This window comes from Zalophus californianus, chromosome 1 (genome assembly GCF_009762305.2).
Source record: "Zalophus californianus isolate mZalCal1 chromosome 1, mZalCal1.pri.v2, whole genome shotgun sequence".
Lineage (NCBI taxonomy): Eukaryota > Metazoa > Chordata > Mammalia > Carnivora > Otariidae > Zalophus > Zalophus californianus.
The window spans coordinates 205,362,979-205,379,925 of NC_045595.1; the positions used below are offsets into that span (position 1 = coordinate 205,362,979).

Below are 16,947 nucleotides of genomic sequence, written 5' to 3' on the forward strand. Positions count from 1 at the left end.
AATGGGCCTTCCCCTTCATCTCAGCCATGATCTTTCACTCGTCTGAAAGCAACCTCCCCATACTGTTCCCCAAATAATGCAAAATACCGTAAGAATGAAACTGCCTTAAGTAACAAACATTACGCAAATATGCAATAACCCAGATTGTGACAGGGTAAATATTATGTCTGGGAAGACATCCATAGCAAGACTATAATGAAGGAATTTCATTTTATAAAAGCATTGGGAAAGGGTACTAGTTTGAAAGTGGGGGAGATTTAAGTTGCCAGGGAGGTCAAAATAAACAGAAATTCCTCCAAGGAATTAAACCCCATTCTAACAGATAGGAGAACTCCCAGACCTCAAGGAGCTGAGTGTGGAATTCATACTGCAGCGCTGCAGGGGTCGGGGGAGGGGGAGACATAAAGGGGGGGGAAGGGGGAGCTTAGGCATTCACTAGAGAAGAGGCTATAATAAAATGGGTCCCTTCCCCTTTCAAGGGACTACATGTGTTCATACCTGATGACCTACGGGAAGTTTGGACCAGCAGTTTGAATGGGATCTATTTTCCTAATTATACAAACCAGGTCCTGGCTATAATAAAAACAGGTGTTACCAAAACACACAGGGTGCAAGAAGAATGTCCACCTCGTGTGTTCATTTATTCATATTCCATTATCTACTCTGTGCAGCCCAGTGTGAGGCTGGCCCTCCATGGTCAAGACAAAGTTCCAAATTCACAGACGCTTGATTTGGGGGTCTGTGGATCCCCAGAAGGTCCACAAATTAGCCTCAACAGTCCTGAAAACTGGAACTGTGCATGAAACTCTGGGTAGAAGAGCACATGCATATTTTTCCCCCCTTGGGAGAAGGCTTCCAAAGGATTTTCACAATTATCTATGATGTTCCCAAAAGATTAAAAAATCATATTCTTAGGAATTAGGAGGAAATATGCACTGGATTCTCTTTCCCCCCTTTATGATGTGGTTGATGATATGGTCTGGTAGATTTCCTCTTTGGTTCTAAAATGAATTAACTAAAGCCGTCTTCCCTGATTGATGGATTCCTTTCCAACTGATTACGTACTACAACAGCGACGGAAGCACTCACAGATCTCACTGCTAAAATTTCTTCAGTGTCTCTCAGCAGCAGCCACGAGACACTTTCTTGTAACTGAAAATACCAGTGATAACCTGTCTCGACTGCTGATGTCAACCGACGTAAGCTACTGCTAATTAACCTCGCCAAGGGGAAATTCCTTTTGATCCTGAACTTCAATTTTCGGGGAGTGAGGGACGGTTCTTCAGAACCTGTGGTTAAGTGCAAAAGGTTCTGAGCAACCACCTGTGTGCTCTGCATCTCCTCTCATCCCCTGTAAAGGCAGAGTCCATTTCTATGGAGACCCTGAATTGAAGGGAGCAAAGCCCAAGGAGAAGTATCCCCTGCACAAGATTTAAATTGGCCAGGAGAAAAAGTAGGGAAGGGGAAAAAGGAAGACGGTTCAGACTACTGAAGCCTTCACCAATATTTTTTAGGGGCCAATGTTGTCAGCAAGGCCCTCAGAGCCAGACGGGCAGGTTTTCCCAGTTGCAGGCTGAACTTGAGGTTATAAGTTGTGATCCTGGATAGGAGCCAGCACCCAGACAAATCAGTTTTGTCGACCAGAGAAAAACCCTTCCACGTCCAACCTCTGGCAATTTCTGTGAGGTTTTCCAAACCCCACGGACTGGCAGCTGGTAAAAGAAAAGAGAGTTTTCTTTCTCTGCCCTTCGTTTAGAACTGAGAACCAAGCCCTTTTGAGAAACCCTCGGATCGGTGCTGTTTGACAGAATGTGAACCTGGCATTGAAATGTTTGGATGAGCCAACAGCCAGGACCTTCTCGGCCATGGTGGCATGTTTATGCCAATGACGTGTTTTTAGGCACATTTTCAAAAACAGAAAATGAAACAGTAAATAGTCTTACGATCGCTTCATAAAACGTAATGAAACTTTTAAAGGACAAGTTTCAGTGAGGAAGATTAAGGCTAATTGTCAAAATTAGTGAGAATCATCTGTTCTCTTCGTAATGGGAAGCAAATTGCAAAAAGAAAAAAAAAATCTGGCAGGCTTTGCTGTTGACACACTCGAGAGAGTAAAATCAAGTTGTATTTTATGACTGGAGAGAGATCATGAGACAAAGTCAAACGGGGCCTTTTGACAGCTCATTTTGTTTTGTAGTATTAACCAAAAAAACCCCCAAACAAACAAACAAACAAACAAAACCCCCCACAAACAAACAGAAAAACAACCCACTCAAGACCAATAATACACAGGGTAACCGGAATTGGGTCAAACATGGAATTAGGGTTCCTGTATTTGGGATTGCTTAGGATCACTCCTGGGAAGCCGAGCCCGTTCAAAACAGATATTGTCCGTTTATGGCATTTTCATCGATTTTTTTTTGTTCCAGGTTATCCGAAGACAGCCCAGCCTTGGTTGTAGCTATTTTACTCTTTGGGTTTTATGCAAACTCTAGGGCATACTGGCACGAATCAGGCAGCCAACTGCAAACAATCCACACCTTGGGGAAACAGTTCACTGTTACCCAAGTAAACACAAGGCACCTCTATTAGTCACCCACTCAAAACAGAAATGGCCAATGAGGGACCAGAGACCAGCCCTCGATGCCAGAAAAGGAAGCACGCTGCTTTCAAAATCCCATTCTTTATTATCACCGATTTACTGCACACGGCCCCAAGGCCACCACAGCTCTTCTCATGGGAAAGTGTCACAGGTATGATCCGTTCACATTTCCCAAACTTTTAAAACCAAAACCTGACATGGGGACCCGCATCGATGCACAGCTTTCCCTGGAAGGGCAACCCAAGGTGCCTCAGCCATCGTCCCTGATGGTATAAATCCACAAGAATTGAACCGAGGTTGTTAGCTAGGCTGGTAGGCAGGGGCCAGGCAATAGGCCTTTGTGTTTTATTGGCTTCTCACCTACTCTGCCAGCTACTCATCTGAAGCCTTCACGATGTTTTCCAAACACACATCTCTGAATCATAATGTGAATTCCATTTACGGAAAGGCGGGGACTTTTAATATAAGAAGTGAACCCATTTAATGACTTTATGCTTTCATATGTTATAGCATCTCTCCTGCTCTCAATAAGTCGATATAATTTTCTTTGCATTACCCTATTATTAACATAGTCAGTATTATGAACATATATTTTCAATCACGTTGTTAAGTTTTTTTTTTTTTTTTGATTTTCTCCACCTAGGAGAAAATTAAAGCATTTTAAAAATGCTTCAGGCAGCTAAGATAGCAAAACTGAAGGCCCAAAGGCCCACCTTTCCCCCTTCCTCTCTTCGACTAATCACAGATTTTGTTATATTTTTGAATGCCTTTATAAAGAGTATGATTACTCTTACGTTTAACTGTCCACTGGTTATACTTTAAATTTTTTTTTAACACAAGAGTCATCTACTGCTGTTTATGTATTTATCATGTCCTTTTTAAATTATACTCAAAATAACTTTTATTCATTAGCTTATTCAATACTATATGATGAAAATGAGATTTTCAAAACAAACTATCCTTCCTCCTTCCATTACTTCTAGTACTTATTGCTATTTATAAAATACGACTTCAGTTCTTACAATACAGCAAAAACACGATATTTGAAAATAACTGGAAACCAGAGGAAATTACAGGCCAAAATTCCTCTCTCTGCTCTAATGCCTTAGTAACGGGCATAGAAAAATAAAACCACACAGAACTGCCCTGACGCAACAGTTCCTTTGGGTAATCCAGTCTTTAACAGATCGGTACCAAAATGTTAACTGGGTCTGACCCCTCCCCCAAGTAGTAAGAAGGCATCCAAATTACATGTGACAGGAAAGTCATAAATGCCACCACACTTGCCAAACCAGAATGGTACTATCACTGTCTCTTCATATTTTATCATAAAATGGTAAACTTACTTGAAACCACATTTCAATAACCATATACTGTATATCCCTTAAAATGATCACAAGTGATCATTTGAAAATCTGTCCCTTGTCATAGATAGCACATGGATTCTAAGTTAAAGGATTCCCTGATATACATTTTCCCTGATATACATTTTTGATATTATCAAGTGGAGAATACCAGTTATATAATCTTAGTTTCCATGATGGTGAGTTTTATATTTTTACGTTTTAGTAAAGATGGGAGGGATTTCCTTGAAATTCACAATTGATTGCATGTTCCAAATCAGTCTTAAACTAATTCAATAATAGAAAGCAACAATGTAAAGGTAGATTCCTGAAAAGATACTACATTTTAAATCCGTATTTTTTAAAAGGTTGAAGTAGCAACATCAACAAGAAAGACTGTGCTTCCAGGGATCCCATCACAGACACTTCTAGAACATCACAGACACTTCTAGAAGTTTTGAAATTTGGATTTGTTGCCATGTAAGACTCTGCACTCCCATTTTAGTTTTGACAGATACATACCTCTTCCACTCCGACCGACAAACCTGAGGTCATTGAATCTCGCAACTTGGTTTTTCATGGCTGCAGTGGCATTTCTCAGTTCAGCTGAGTAATTTTCGTCATTGCCTGCCATCACAGTGACCAGAGTGCCATCAGGGACATCCCCCAGAGCCACCACCTAAACACCACAGGGACAGACGCAGACATCAGAAATGTTGTAAACTTTTATGCCATTAGTGTATTAATTATTTTAAAATTAAATATATATTAAGTGATCCTTTTTTTAAAAAAAGATTTATTTACTTATTTTAGAGACAGAGTGTGCACAAGAGAGCCGGGGGAGGGGCAGAGGGAGAGGAAGAGGGAATGAATCTCAAGCAGATTCTGATCTGAGCGCAGAGCCCATAACGGGGCTCCATCTCGAGACCCTGACTGAGATCACGACCTGAACTGAAATCTAGAGTCGGACGCTCAACCCGACTGTGCCACCCAGGTGCAAAGGAATAGCAAAACAACGGGAAAGTTATTAACGGGAGGAATCTCTTTGAATTCCATTATGCAGAACTAAATACAAATTTTGGAGTCCTAAAACATTCACCTAATAAAGCCACCTAAGGTCACATGGTGCAGTTGGGACAAGACTGGCTACAGCAAGGACTTTTAAAGCTATGCCTTTTCATGAATGCAATTATCTTAGTATCTAGGAAATGCAGTGTCTTGTTTTTGTAAGTTTATAACCTGACCCATCTCTTGCTCATCCAGACGTCCACTGACAAGCCTCACAGGGCTCACTTTGCTTTTAGGTGTTTAAACTTATTTCTGCTAAAATTAAATTCGGTCTTTACAACTGAATTGCTGGTGATTCTTGAATGACTCTCCCTTTGCAGTTGATCTTTGAGACCCCCCTACTTGCTTCTCTGATTTTGATCATCAGTAGCTGGGAATTCTAGCATGCAGGAAAAAAATGAGAAACTACCCTTTGCTCATTACTAACTGCAAAATCAACAGACCTCAGAGAAGAGGGGCACTCACTGTTATGTGCTGCTCTGAATTCAGGAGTTGAACTACGTGGCATTTTTGTATCTGTGGGTCCCCTAGATGCGTCAACTATGTCCCGATAGATGACTGAGGTTTTCCCCAAACCCAGCAGATCTTCGAGAAGAATTCCTTTAATGTAATTGAACAGGAATGGATTTCCTAACAGGGCTGCTGGAGAAAACTGGTGGATAAATATTTTTGATATTCAGGTAATAAAAAAGCTGTAATTTCAAGGTAAAATGCTCTGAGGAGGATGACATAAAGATGGTTTGTACAGTTGTATCTATTTCTTGGCCATCATTTGACTCTTCTAGAAATGGTTTTGTGAGAGCTAGACAATTATTATTACCTATATTTCCATTGTTTCTATTTTTTAAAGTGGTCACAGGATTTCAAATCAAAATGCCCCAAGTTGTTCCTATTCCTATCATTTTTGATATTCCTCATGGTACTTTCTCAGTCAGTAGTGAATTCTGTGTTAATCATTCCAATTATACAATCACTTTCTTCTTTCTGTATTTGAGTTGTAACAGCAATGAATTCTCCAGTGATTATTCTTCCTTTTTACCTAATCATCACTACATAATTTTAGGAGTAATACCTATATTTTCAATCCCCTTTTTCTGTCTGTAAATAAGGCTGCAATAGGCTCCCTTGTACGACAGCAAAGCCATTGTTTCTTGAAATGCCCATCTTCATTGCCTGCTTGGCCATTACCCCTTTCCTGTGTCATCCAGGTGACCACCTATTGCTTTTATTCCTTGTGATGCTTCAGCTCTTGGATTCTGAGGAGTATGACAGGGAGGACCAGCCATCTCACCACAAGGGACTAGGCGACCAGGAGAACAAGCCCACACAGCAGTAGGTAGGCATGTTCTTCATCTGTCTGATCCCACTTGCTCTGTGGAACACGGTCTGGGCCTTTTATCTTTCTTTCTAATCCTTTCCGTCCCAAAGCTGGGCATGTTTTCTATGAAGGAGATTTAAAAACACAGATATTTATTCCCCAAGCACCCTCTAATTAGATATTTAGTTCCCATTATAAGTGTGTTTGTTGCCTTTTAATTAAGAGCAGTAATATGACAATTCTCTTTTGTTTCGAAAACATCATTGAAATAAATCTCCCCGATCACTTATTTACATATTTTACCTTTTTTTTTCTATTCCCACAAGATGGCTTGCTCTAGTCTGCTTTTTTCAGTCTCTGAAAAATTTTTCCACTTTTTTTTTCTCACTATTTTCACTTCCTTCTGTAAAATTAGCTCACAGTGTTGAAATGCCCTCCTTAAACACATATTTTTACTTCCTCATCCCCATCTCCCTGTGATGGCCTGGCTTTTCTATTTTAATCCAACATTTAGTAAGTATACAGGGGCTGTATACTTAACTATGTGGTTTTCAAACTGAATAACTCGTTGTTGGGGCAGAATCTGTGAAGAGGTTAAAATAAGTAAATCTTGTTGTCTATCTTCCAAAATGTATGCTAAAGCAGCTTCCTCCCATTGGCTCCCGTCATGGTGCTCCACGCCTGCTCCTCTCTCATCTTTCCAAAACTATCCTTGTCAGTAATTTGGCAAACTCACGAGACCTTCACCAAGTAGAAACAAATATAGAGTAAAATGATCATGGTGGCTAAATATGAAAAGGTTGTTGATGCTGGAATTTAAGACTAACAAAATTAGCAGTTTAACCCTTCCTACCCCTCCCTTTCTAAAAAAAAAAAGCAGCAAAAATCAAAGATATGTGCGTGCTTGAAGATCATTCTTTTTGTTTTTTTTATTGATCTCCCAGGGATTTTTTTTCTTTTCTTTTTTTTTTGGCAGGAAGAAAGGGGAGAATATTAAATTACTAATAGCGTATATATCATCTAATTGTTAACAAGCACACTTAGAATAGATTAAAAAATTAAAAAAATTAAAACTAACATGTCTGCTAATTTGATACAGATTGTCCCACTGATAGACAATGAGAAGAGCATAAAAAAAAAATCTAACTTCAAACAGAAAAAAAAGAAGGAACTGGAATGAAAAGCTATAAACAATAGGTAAGGAAACACAAACATTTACATTTTAACACAGACCAAACAGACAAGAAGGGACTTGCTGGCCAAAGGATATCTCATATTTTGTTTTACTTCTCTGTTTTTAAAGTATCAGGAAGTTGGGCAAAACATCAACCCTCCTATGTACTGCATGGGTCTCCCCACAGCTGTTGGCTAGGCTGTTCACAGTTCAAAATGGCATTTCAAACAACTCTAATTAGGTTGAAATTACAGTTACAATTCATTTATTTTAAATCCCTTAATTTTCCAGAATTTCAAAGAAAGCTGTGGAGTGGAACCCTGAATTCAGCCAAGATGACATTTAATGCATACCTAGGGACTGCAATCTTGCCGATAGAAACACTATTTACTGCTTTCTTATGGAAAGAATATGACTATTAGCATCCGAAACCTCTGAACTTGCTGACGGCATGTTTATGCCTTTGGACCCTGGTGTACGGGGGCCTAAACAAACTGTAATATTGCAGTATTTAAAAAAAAAAAGTGCTAAGTCATCTACATAGCTCTTTAGGTTGCTTCTGGAAATGGTGGGTAACATGTAGCAAATTTAAGATTTTCCCAGTAGTAAAATAGGTCTCTTTTCTACACTACAAAAATAAAGGTGTTCCATGGGAAAAAGGAGGGCGGGGTATATTTTGGGGTCCAGGATAAGCAAATAGGAAGATTTTAATCTATTTGAAGGAAAATTCATAATTTGAAGTCTCCATTTAGTTTCAAAGATTCAAGCAGGGGATTTACACACAGGATTTCAGAGACTAGGAAAGAATCACTTAAATGCTCTGTTCAACCATATCATCAGATTTTATCACTGTTTCACATTTTCTCCTCCTTATTACAGGGAATATAACCATTTTTACTGATTAACTACTTAAAAAGATTGTCTGGGGCTTATTTGAAATCCACATTTTGAAGTCAATTTCTGTAGAAACTGTTTGGGAGGTGGGTAGGTGGCTAAGTGAGGAGTGGGGGCCAGGGATCCAGGAGCAATCAACCTGGGGAACGTCATGTTTTGAAGTCTAACTTGCTTTTCTGCCTAAGCTTTGGGTTCTTTCCCTCACTGAAAATTCTGTCAGGTCCTTCAGTTGTGCAGGGAGCAGGCTTCCTTCAGGAAGAGGCCTCTCTTGATGGGGACGGAGTGGTGACAGATATTACTCAAGTGGCCTCATTTCTCCGCTGTCCTTCCCTTTCCCCCATATGTTCTCAAGACCCACTTGAACTTTTTTCAAGAGAACTATGCTTTGGTCATTTAGGAGACAACAAACTCTTACTCACTAAAACAAATTCGATTTTTTTTTTTTAAGTGCGTTGTCTAAAGTCATTTTGAAAAAGAAATTTCTTTGGTTACTAAGATTTCTCCTGAAAAAAAATTCCCTGATGGCTCAGAAAAGCAAGTTATATGATTTTTTTCAGTCTTTTAGAAAAAAATAATGCTTTTCTTGGGGTGGCTTGAGAAACTCCATCACTTCACCTCCTGAAGATTATTAATCACTCAGTGTTTTGATATGTTTGGGCGTTGGTTCCTGGCAGAGGAGGGGACATCCAGGAGAGATCCTGATTTACCCCCAAAGGAAGCCACAGATCTCTTAAAACCCATTCCACTGGTGTGTCAGGGGCACCGGGTTTAAATGACCCTTTGGCCGATTATGATTATCAGCCTGTCTCCTCCCTCTGCTCTTATCCGAAAGTGGCCCCAGGGCCGAGCCCTGTCTAGTCCCCTGTCACTGAGGGGACTCAGTCCTACCCTCTAGCTAGAGGAGCCTATTTAGGTAAAGAGATTAGAATGATTTAAAATTGAAATGGGCTCCCAACCCAAAACCACAGAGATGAAGGACAGCAGGGAAAGAGTCCAGTTGGGCTGCTCAACCCATTCCTCATTCCCTCCCCCTCAAAACCTTCTGCTTTCAGTACAGTGAGGCACTTCTAGAGACATAGCCAATGACACATTTTGTTTTGTTCTAGGAATCATAATGTAAGTTCGGAAGGTGCATAAAGCCTAAAATTAAAGAACTCCCACAGTACTTTATAAAGAAGTGAACACTGTCCATTGTAACTAGATCAAGATCCAGTAGAGGCCTGGAACCATTAAAAAAGCTTATATTAAATTAATCTCCCCTTAGAGGGCACAATTACCTTAAAAAGAAAGAGTAGCTGATCTTTACAGTTCCCCCCTCCACCTGCCTTTCTCAGTCCTTTCAATGAACAGGAAATGACTACAGATTGTACTAGCAAGTTGCCCCTTCCTAAACTCCCTCAAGACAGAAGAATAGAATCTCCACCGCCAAAATTAAATTTCTGCTCTTTGTGGCCAGGGTGTGTGCGAGGGGGATGGGGGAGGCGGTGTTTTGTTTTTTTTTTTTAAACGCCGAGTGTTGTTTCTATATCCCCATTGAAGGCCGAGGGTTTTAAAGGTAGCTCAAAGCTAGGGAAAGATTAGGGGCTCAAGTGAACGAAGACCCCTTGAGCTGTTCATCTGAAGTTGCGGGATTCACGCCACCCGCCTCCTCAGACAGAAATGCTGCGAGCGGGTTAGACCCCGACTCGCAGAAGACAGGCTTGTCACCCTTCCAGGCCCCGGGCTTAATCCAGGTGAGCCAGAGATAAGGTTCAGGAGGGTTCCAGGAAAAGAAACAGGATTCACTACTTGCGGCTTCTGGCAGGAGCCGACTAGAAGCTGCAAAAACTCTTCAGAAAACTTTTGCAAAGTTAACTACGCCCTCCGTGGACTTTTTTTTTTTTTTTTTAAACGCCGAGTGTTGTTTCTATATCCCCATTGAAGGCTAATTTCGATGGGACTGTTAAAGAGGGGGTGGGGGTAGGAAGCCCTGACAGTTTTCCTTGCAGTTTATTTTCACTGACCCGAAAGTATAAAAGTATCTTTATTTCCTGATGCCTCCATCGGAGGGAGGCAGAATGGCTTGGGTGTCAAGCCGGGGGGGGGGGGGGGTAAGCATGGGAGCAGACAGGCTTGCCGGAGCTGGCTTATAACTTTTTCTACTTTGTAGCAAAGCTAAGGACTTCTGTCGGGGAGCTCCCAACCGGCCCTCAGTGGACCTCTCTGGGGTCATCCAGATTGTTTTCAGTCCTCCCTAGAGGCAGCCCCTGCGGGTCCCCGCCCGCACACACACACCGAGGATCGCCAGGGCAACCCAGCATCCCCCGTGTCCCGAGAGCAGGAGGATGGACCAGGGGCCGCAGGGGGCAGCGCCGGCCCCTTTCTAGAACCCGGCCCCGCCCGCCTGGCCGCTGCCCTCCCGGATCGCCCCCGGCCTCCGCCGGCCTTCACCGGTCCTCCCGTCCTCCCGCCACCCGCTCCGGGCCGAGTACCTTGAAAGCGATGGGCAGGGTCTTGTTGCAGCGCCAGTGCGTAGGCAGCACGGAGCAGAGGAAGTTGGGGCTGTCGGTGCGCACCAGCTCGCCCGGGTGGTCGGCCAGCACCTCCACCATGCTGCGGTCGCCGCTCCTCAGCTTGCCGGCCAGGGCGGCGCCGGCGTCCGGGGCGCCCAGCGGCAGCGCCTCGCTCATCTTGCCCGGGCTCAGCGCGGTGGAAGGCGGCGTGAAGCGGCGGCTCGTGCTGGCATCTACGGGGATACGCATCACAACAAGCCGATTGAGTTAGGACCCTGCAAACAGCTCCTACCAGACGGCGACAGGGGCGCGGATCTTCGGCGAGCAGCTCCAGGGAGACCAACATACAAGTTCAGGGGCCTTTATTGCCGGGTGGGGGGGGGGGACTGGGGGGAGGCGGGAGACTAAGTTACTAACAGTCCAGGAGGGGGAAAGTTCTGTGATGCCGGTAAGCCTCAGACCCGGCAGGGCTCTTAGCAACCGACCGCTTAATGCTTTAAAAATTGGGCGACTAGAATCCAAAGTCAAATGCCGAGGGAGACTGTCTTCTGAGTCTTGCTTTGAGAGTTTAATTTCAGTCTTTGGCTGTTTAAAAAAAAAAAATCCCGGAGGCAAAATTCCCATACACTTCCTAAAATATTTATACAGAGAGCAAAAGGACCAGCAAATACATAATTTGGAAGTTCCAGTAGTAAATCGCCTGTCAGTTTTTTTTTTTAAGGTGAGTTTTGTCTAAAGTCCCAGTAAAACACAAAATACACGAGTGTCTTCCATACACAGAGTCACTTTCATCATGCAAAACTGGCTTCGGTCCTCAAAAGCAAGAACTGCGACTTCCAAAGGTCATGCTACTAATGTATGTGCACGTATATATAAATATATACATATGATCTACTTCATAAAATATTTACAATTCAATCTGTAGAGAATTTAAACACAACAGAAATCCATTAATGTTCGCTGCTGATATTTTTTTAAGTAGCCTTGAAAATAAGCTTCAGTAGTTGAAGAAGGGCTGGGCTAGAAATACTTGTCATGTTCTCTTAATAAATTCTGGCAAAATGCTCAGTTCAGAAAATTCAGCTTTTCAAAGAAAAGCTAATCTTAAAAAAAAAAAAGTCCAAGTCGATGACACTCAAAATACAGCTCTCCACATCTGAGAACTCGGTTTTGGGGATGTTGGTTAAGTTTGTGGCTGATCCTGTGGTTGGTGGGAGTTGAGCAGCAGCCGAGTCACACGCACGCAGACACGCACTCTTCCGCAGCCAGCCACTGTCTACATCGACTCGGTGAGTCAGCCCGACTTGGGCAGTAGCAAGATGATCTTCCTCCAACGTCGCCCCAGCGCCGGCCGGTTAAATGCCCGGGCGCGCCTATACCTACGATCACCGCGTAACCGCAGCAGGTGGAGCGGGCCTTGAGAGGAGGCTCCGCCGCGCAGATCGAAACAGACGGGGTGGCTCGAATTACACACGCAGTCACACTGCCACGCACACTGCCACGCACACGCAACTTCACGGCTCGCCTCGAAGCACAGCACACTTTCTCCTGCAGTTGTCAAAGGAAACAACCGGGGAAAAGTTCACAGGCAGGAAAGAAGTTGAAACGTCCAGCCAAGAAACCAGTTCATTCAAAAGTAAAGAGAGAAAGAAAAAAAAAATCGTAGCTCCAACGCAGGTCTAGAAGAAGCAGCAAGGGTTGACTTTCTTCTGGCGTCCCCAGGAGCCCCAGGAAGAGGTGCCTGCCGGCGCAAGGCCGGGCAGCGTGGTGCCCTGGCTGGGTCTGGCCGCGGGGCGCCCGTCCCGCCTGCGCCCGCTGGCTCTATGAATGAGAGTGCCTGGAAATGAACGTGCTTTTACTGTAAGCCCGGCCCGAGGAATTCCATTCCCTCAGCTCGTTTGCATAGGGGCGGCTGCCGGCCAATCACAGGCCTTTCCGGTATCAGCCAGGGCGCGGCTCGCGGCCTCGGGCTCCTGGAATTGGCCCACGCGCCCCCGCCGCCGCCGCGCGCTACTGTACGCAGCCCCCATGGAGAGTCCAAGGCTACTGCGGCCTCCCCGCGCACCCGCATCCACGCACACACACGCACACACTCACACATTCGCCCGAGGCCCCGCCCTGGTGCGGCAAGACCGCGGCCCTGCGTCTTTGCACGCAGGCACAGTCGTGCGGCCGCCCGCCCGCGGCTGCACTGCGCAGCGGCGCCACAGGCGGCCGCGGTCTGGAGACCGAGGAGGTGGAGAGAGAGGAGGCCGGCCGGCCCAGGGAGGGCTTGGGCCGCGCGCTGTGCCCGGAGCGGCCCGGGCCCGGAGACCAAGCCGGAGGGAGGCGCCCCTCGCGCCCTGGAGATGCAGCGGCCGCCGCGAGGCTCCCGGGACCGGCGCCGGAGCCCCAGGGCGGCCCCCGGCCGTGCGCGGCCACCCACGGCCGAGCCTCTGCTTCCCCGGCGTGGGTGGGATTCGGCCGCGAGGGGCCCGGCTGGAGAGCGGCTCCGTGCGGCACCATAGCTGGGTGGGCAGCAGAGGGGAAGCGGCGCTGATTCATTTAATGAGGCCAGACGGTTCTCGGTCTCCACAACATGGTTTTGTGTTTTTAGTTTTCTCTCTTGGTTTGTTTTAATTGGTGTTTTTCACCGCGTCTGGGCTGCGGCTTAATTATGCAGCGCGCCCCACTCAGTCTGAGTGTGCTTCGCGGCGAGCAAAGGAGTGTCCTGATGAGAAAAGACCCCAAAGAACAAGCTACGGGAAAGAAAGTTGAAAGCATCCGCTGGGCTGGTTCCCTGTTCTCAGAGCGTCGGCTCCCCTGCAGGCGGCACGGAAAGCCCACCGCTGGGCCCAGGTCGCCCGAGCCCCGCACCCACCTCCGCCTCCCCGGAAACGGCGCTGGCTCCTCTCCCCGCCCCCGCGCGCCGGAGCGGCCCGGGGTGCTGAACCCACCCTGGCTTTGCGCGCTGGCGGGAACTTCCCCAGCGTCGGTCCCCACGGCGCCGCGGGCATTTTCGCGGAGCTTAGAGGGGCCCCGCCCCGGCGCGCAAGGCCCATTCCCCTCCCCCGCCTCCTGCCGCGGGGCTCCCTAGCTCCCCGGGGAACCCACCCCGCCCCCACCCCCAGCCGTGGGGCCCCTCATCCCCCGGGGGAAGGGCGCCCACCCCCAACATGGAGCCCTCCACTTTAATTCCCGGGAACGGGGGTCTCTCCCGCGCCCCCCCCGAGGGGCCCCTCCCGCCCGCAGCCTCCTTCCTGGCTGCGGACGTGCGGCTAGGGCGCTGGGGCCGTCGTCGCGCCGGACTCTCCTTGGACTCTGCTGCTCGGGCCTAACGGAGGCGTCGGCCAGGGCGGGCCAGCCGGGGAGGTTCTTCCCGGGCGCCCAGGCTGCTTCCCTTGCCCCAGGAACAGAGGCCGCACGGGCTGCGCCGAGCAGCCTGGAGGCTGGCGCCCGCCCCGCGGCAAGCGCTGCGGGCCCCGGGCTCCGGGCGGACGCCAGGGGGCAGCAAGCGTCCTCGCTGCCGCCCCGGGAGCCCGGGAACGCCCCCGCTGGAGCGGGACTCTGCCGGCCCTCCCCCAGGCCTTTGGGTCGCTCTTGTAGCAACTCCAGTTTGGAGAGAAACGCCTGGAATCGGCCGCGTCCCTCCCCTACTATCCCGGGCGGCGGAGCTGGTGGCGCGGGAGGCCTCAGGCGGGGGTCTGCGCTGTCCTGACCCGCCGGCATCAGGGTCTTTTCCCGAAACCCCTATGCACGCACACCGCGGTCGGCCAGCTAGCCACCGTCAGTGTTCCTGGCGACCGGGGCACCGTTGCCGGGCCCGCGGCCTCAGCTCCCTCCTGCCTTTCCGAGCTTCTCCCCAGGTGGGCCGTCTACTCGCTCCTCTCCCGGACACCCGGGACACTCCCGAGAACAACCAGCAACTAGCTGCATTTTGTTTTAATGGCTCTGGGGTCTCCGAAAACTCCTTTTTATTTTTCCTTAAAAATGATTTTGAAGAAGCCGCATTTCAGGAGTAAAGACCCCCAAAAGTCCTCTCTCCACCTTGGCCCATTGATTCCAAATGTTGCGCAATGGCCAAGCCTCCCTGTCTGCCGCCCCCCCTGCCGGGCTCGGACGCTACCGGCCCTAGCGACAAGTTGGGGCGACTGAAACCCCTTTGCTCAAATACATCGCTGTAAGAGCCCACCGAGCGCTCCTGGGGACAGCCTCCAAGTGCATCCCCAGGGACCCCCGCGCACTTAGAGGGTGGGGTCCAAGAATGCGGCAGAGGCGAAAGTGGGCTCTGATTCGGGGGAGATAGTGAACTAGGGGTAATTCGCCCTGCGGAAAGGTCAACGAAGAAAACTCCTCTGGGGCTCGGGAGTTTGAAACACTAAACCCAGCGAGGGGCTGCCGGGCGGACTCTCCGCGGCGGTCTCCCTGGCGGGGTCAGGTTCCCTTCCTTAGAAAAGAGGTACAGGAGTAGATACACCAAGTTTAGCCCTTCAACGGCAGCACCATGGACGCTGCTCAGCTGAGTTTCAACCAATAAATCTCGAGTGTGAACGTCGACAAGGACGATAAGAGCAAGAACAGCTTTTACTGATTTATTCTCAATCCGGCAGCCGCGCATTTAAGGTTCCCGGGACCTGGCGCTGGCTCTAACTGCAGTGTGCGGCGCACACTTGAAAACTAGAAACAAACAAAACGCAGCAACCTTCCTTGTTGAGGAACTAAAATGATTGGAAAGTAGGGAGCGTGAGGCTCAGCTAAGGTATACCTGGAGACCCTTAGTCTGAAAGACTTTTTACAGACCGTACAAAGTTCATTAACATCGCATACGAAACGAAGAGTTCCTTCCCACCAAAAGCGCCCATTTTAGCGGCAATACAGAATTTCCCTTCCTCTGCCTCTCCAAGAAAGGAAAGGAAACATTACCACATTCACTCCTGGAATAATACTAAAATTTACTCATGTCATAATACAAAATAAAAAAAAATACAACGAAGCGATGTGTTGGGCGGATGCTATATGATGGATTTTTCCAAATTTGCTGCGTGGGGCAAATTCCAATAATGCTCATAACAGGAATGAAATATAAGTTTACATACGGAATTTTAAAAGTACTATTTGGTTAGTTGGAAGAAAAATGACCATTTCATTGGGAAAAATAACAGCTCATTGACGTTTTTCTTCAACTTTAGGTAAATATATAACTAAGTGGTCTCAGAAAATATCTAAATATTTTACTTTTGCTGTTTTAAAACCCTCTCAAAAATCAAATATGCCTAAAGATAGGATTAGAATCTCAACCATTCTCTTAAATCAAAATTCTCCTCTGTGAGTAACATATTTCTAAAATTACATTTCTAAAAATGTAATATTTCTAGAAAAAATTATTTCTATCTCAGTGGACCATTTCAATGAAATAAAAACCAGAGAATGCAGTTTGCTTGCGTTTTTGGACCAAATTGGTACAGTTGATACAATGTCACAAGGATGGAGCACATTTTTGTGAAGAGTAACATGTTAATGTCTGTGCAAATAACCTGCTAAACACACCATCCAGTTTTCAACATTGGAATTTAAACATCCGCCCCCCCCCCCCCCCCACCAGCGGCTTTGAGATTATTTTACTTTTGAAATCTAATTACTTTGGGGACAGGATTCTTTTGTTCTGCCACTATATCCTTCCTCCATATGCATGTTTTCATCGGATGCGGTGCTTGATGTGTGAGCTGTTCACTCTAACACCATAATGGTGCAGCTCAGAAGTAGCAAACTGAGAAATTATTTAAATTAATTTTTTTTTCAAATTTAGGATACTTAGTAAACATTTTACCCTCATAAAAATTTTGCATTGCCACTGCTGTAACAAAGGTAATAAACTAGGTTATAACAGATAGAAGCCAAGCTCTATTTTTTTTCAGAGAGTCATCTAGTCATTTAATAACAGCAGAATACACCTGTGGTAAACTACTCTGCAGGACCGAGGGTATCATTTAAAGCTTCATTGGAATGTTTTATATGGTTTGATATTTATAATATGAAGAACAGCTTTTAAGTATTTTTGAATCAGCAAAAAAAAAGCC

At 46.4% G+C, this 16,947-nt stretch overlaps 1 protein-coding gene across 4 annotated transcripts in view; it reads right to left on the minus strand.

Moving 5' to 3' along the window:
- RUNX1 (RUNX family transcription factor 1) overlaps positions 1-16,947 on the minus strand; it is a 247,844-nt gene that overhangs the window by 80,389 nt on the left and 150,508 nt on the right. For 3 of the 4 annotated variants that reach the window (XM_027583259.2, XM_027583258.2, XM_027583257.2), the window contains 2 exons: positions 10,871-11,124; positions 4,468-4,624 (listed from right to left, as the gene is read on the minus strand). In XM_027583259.2, coding sequence (XP_027439060.1) covers positions 4,468-4,624; positions 10,871-11,124 — 411 coding nt within the window. Of the gene's footprint in view, positions 1-4,467; positions 4,625-10,870; positions 12,871-16,947 lie in introns of those variants that run through there. The other variant, XM_027583260.2, reaches the window with a different exon arrangement.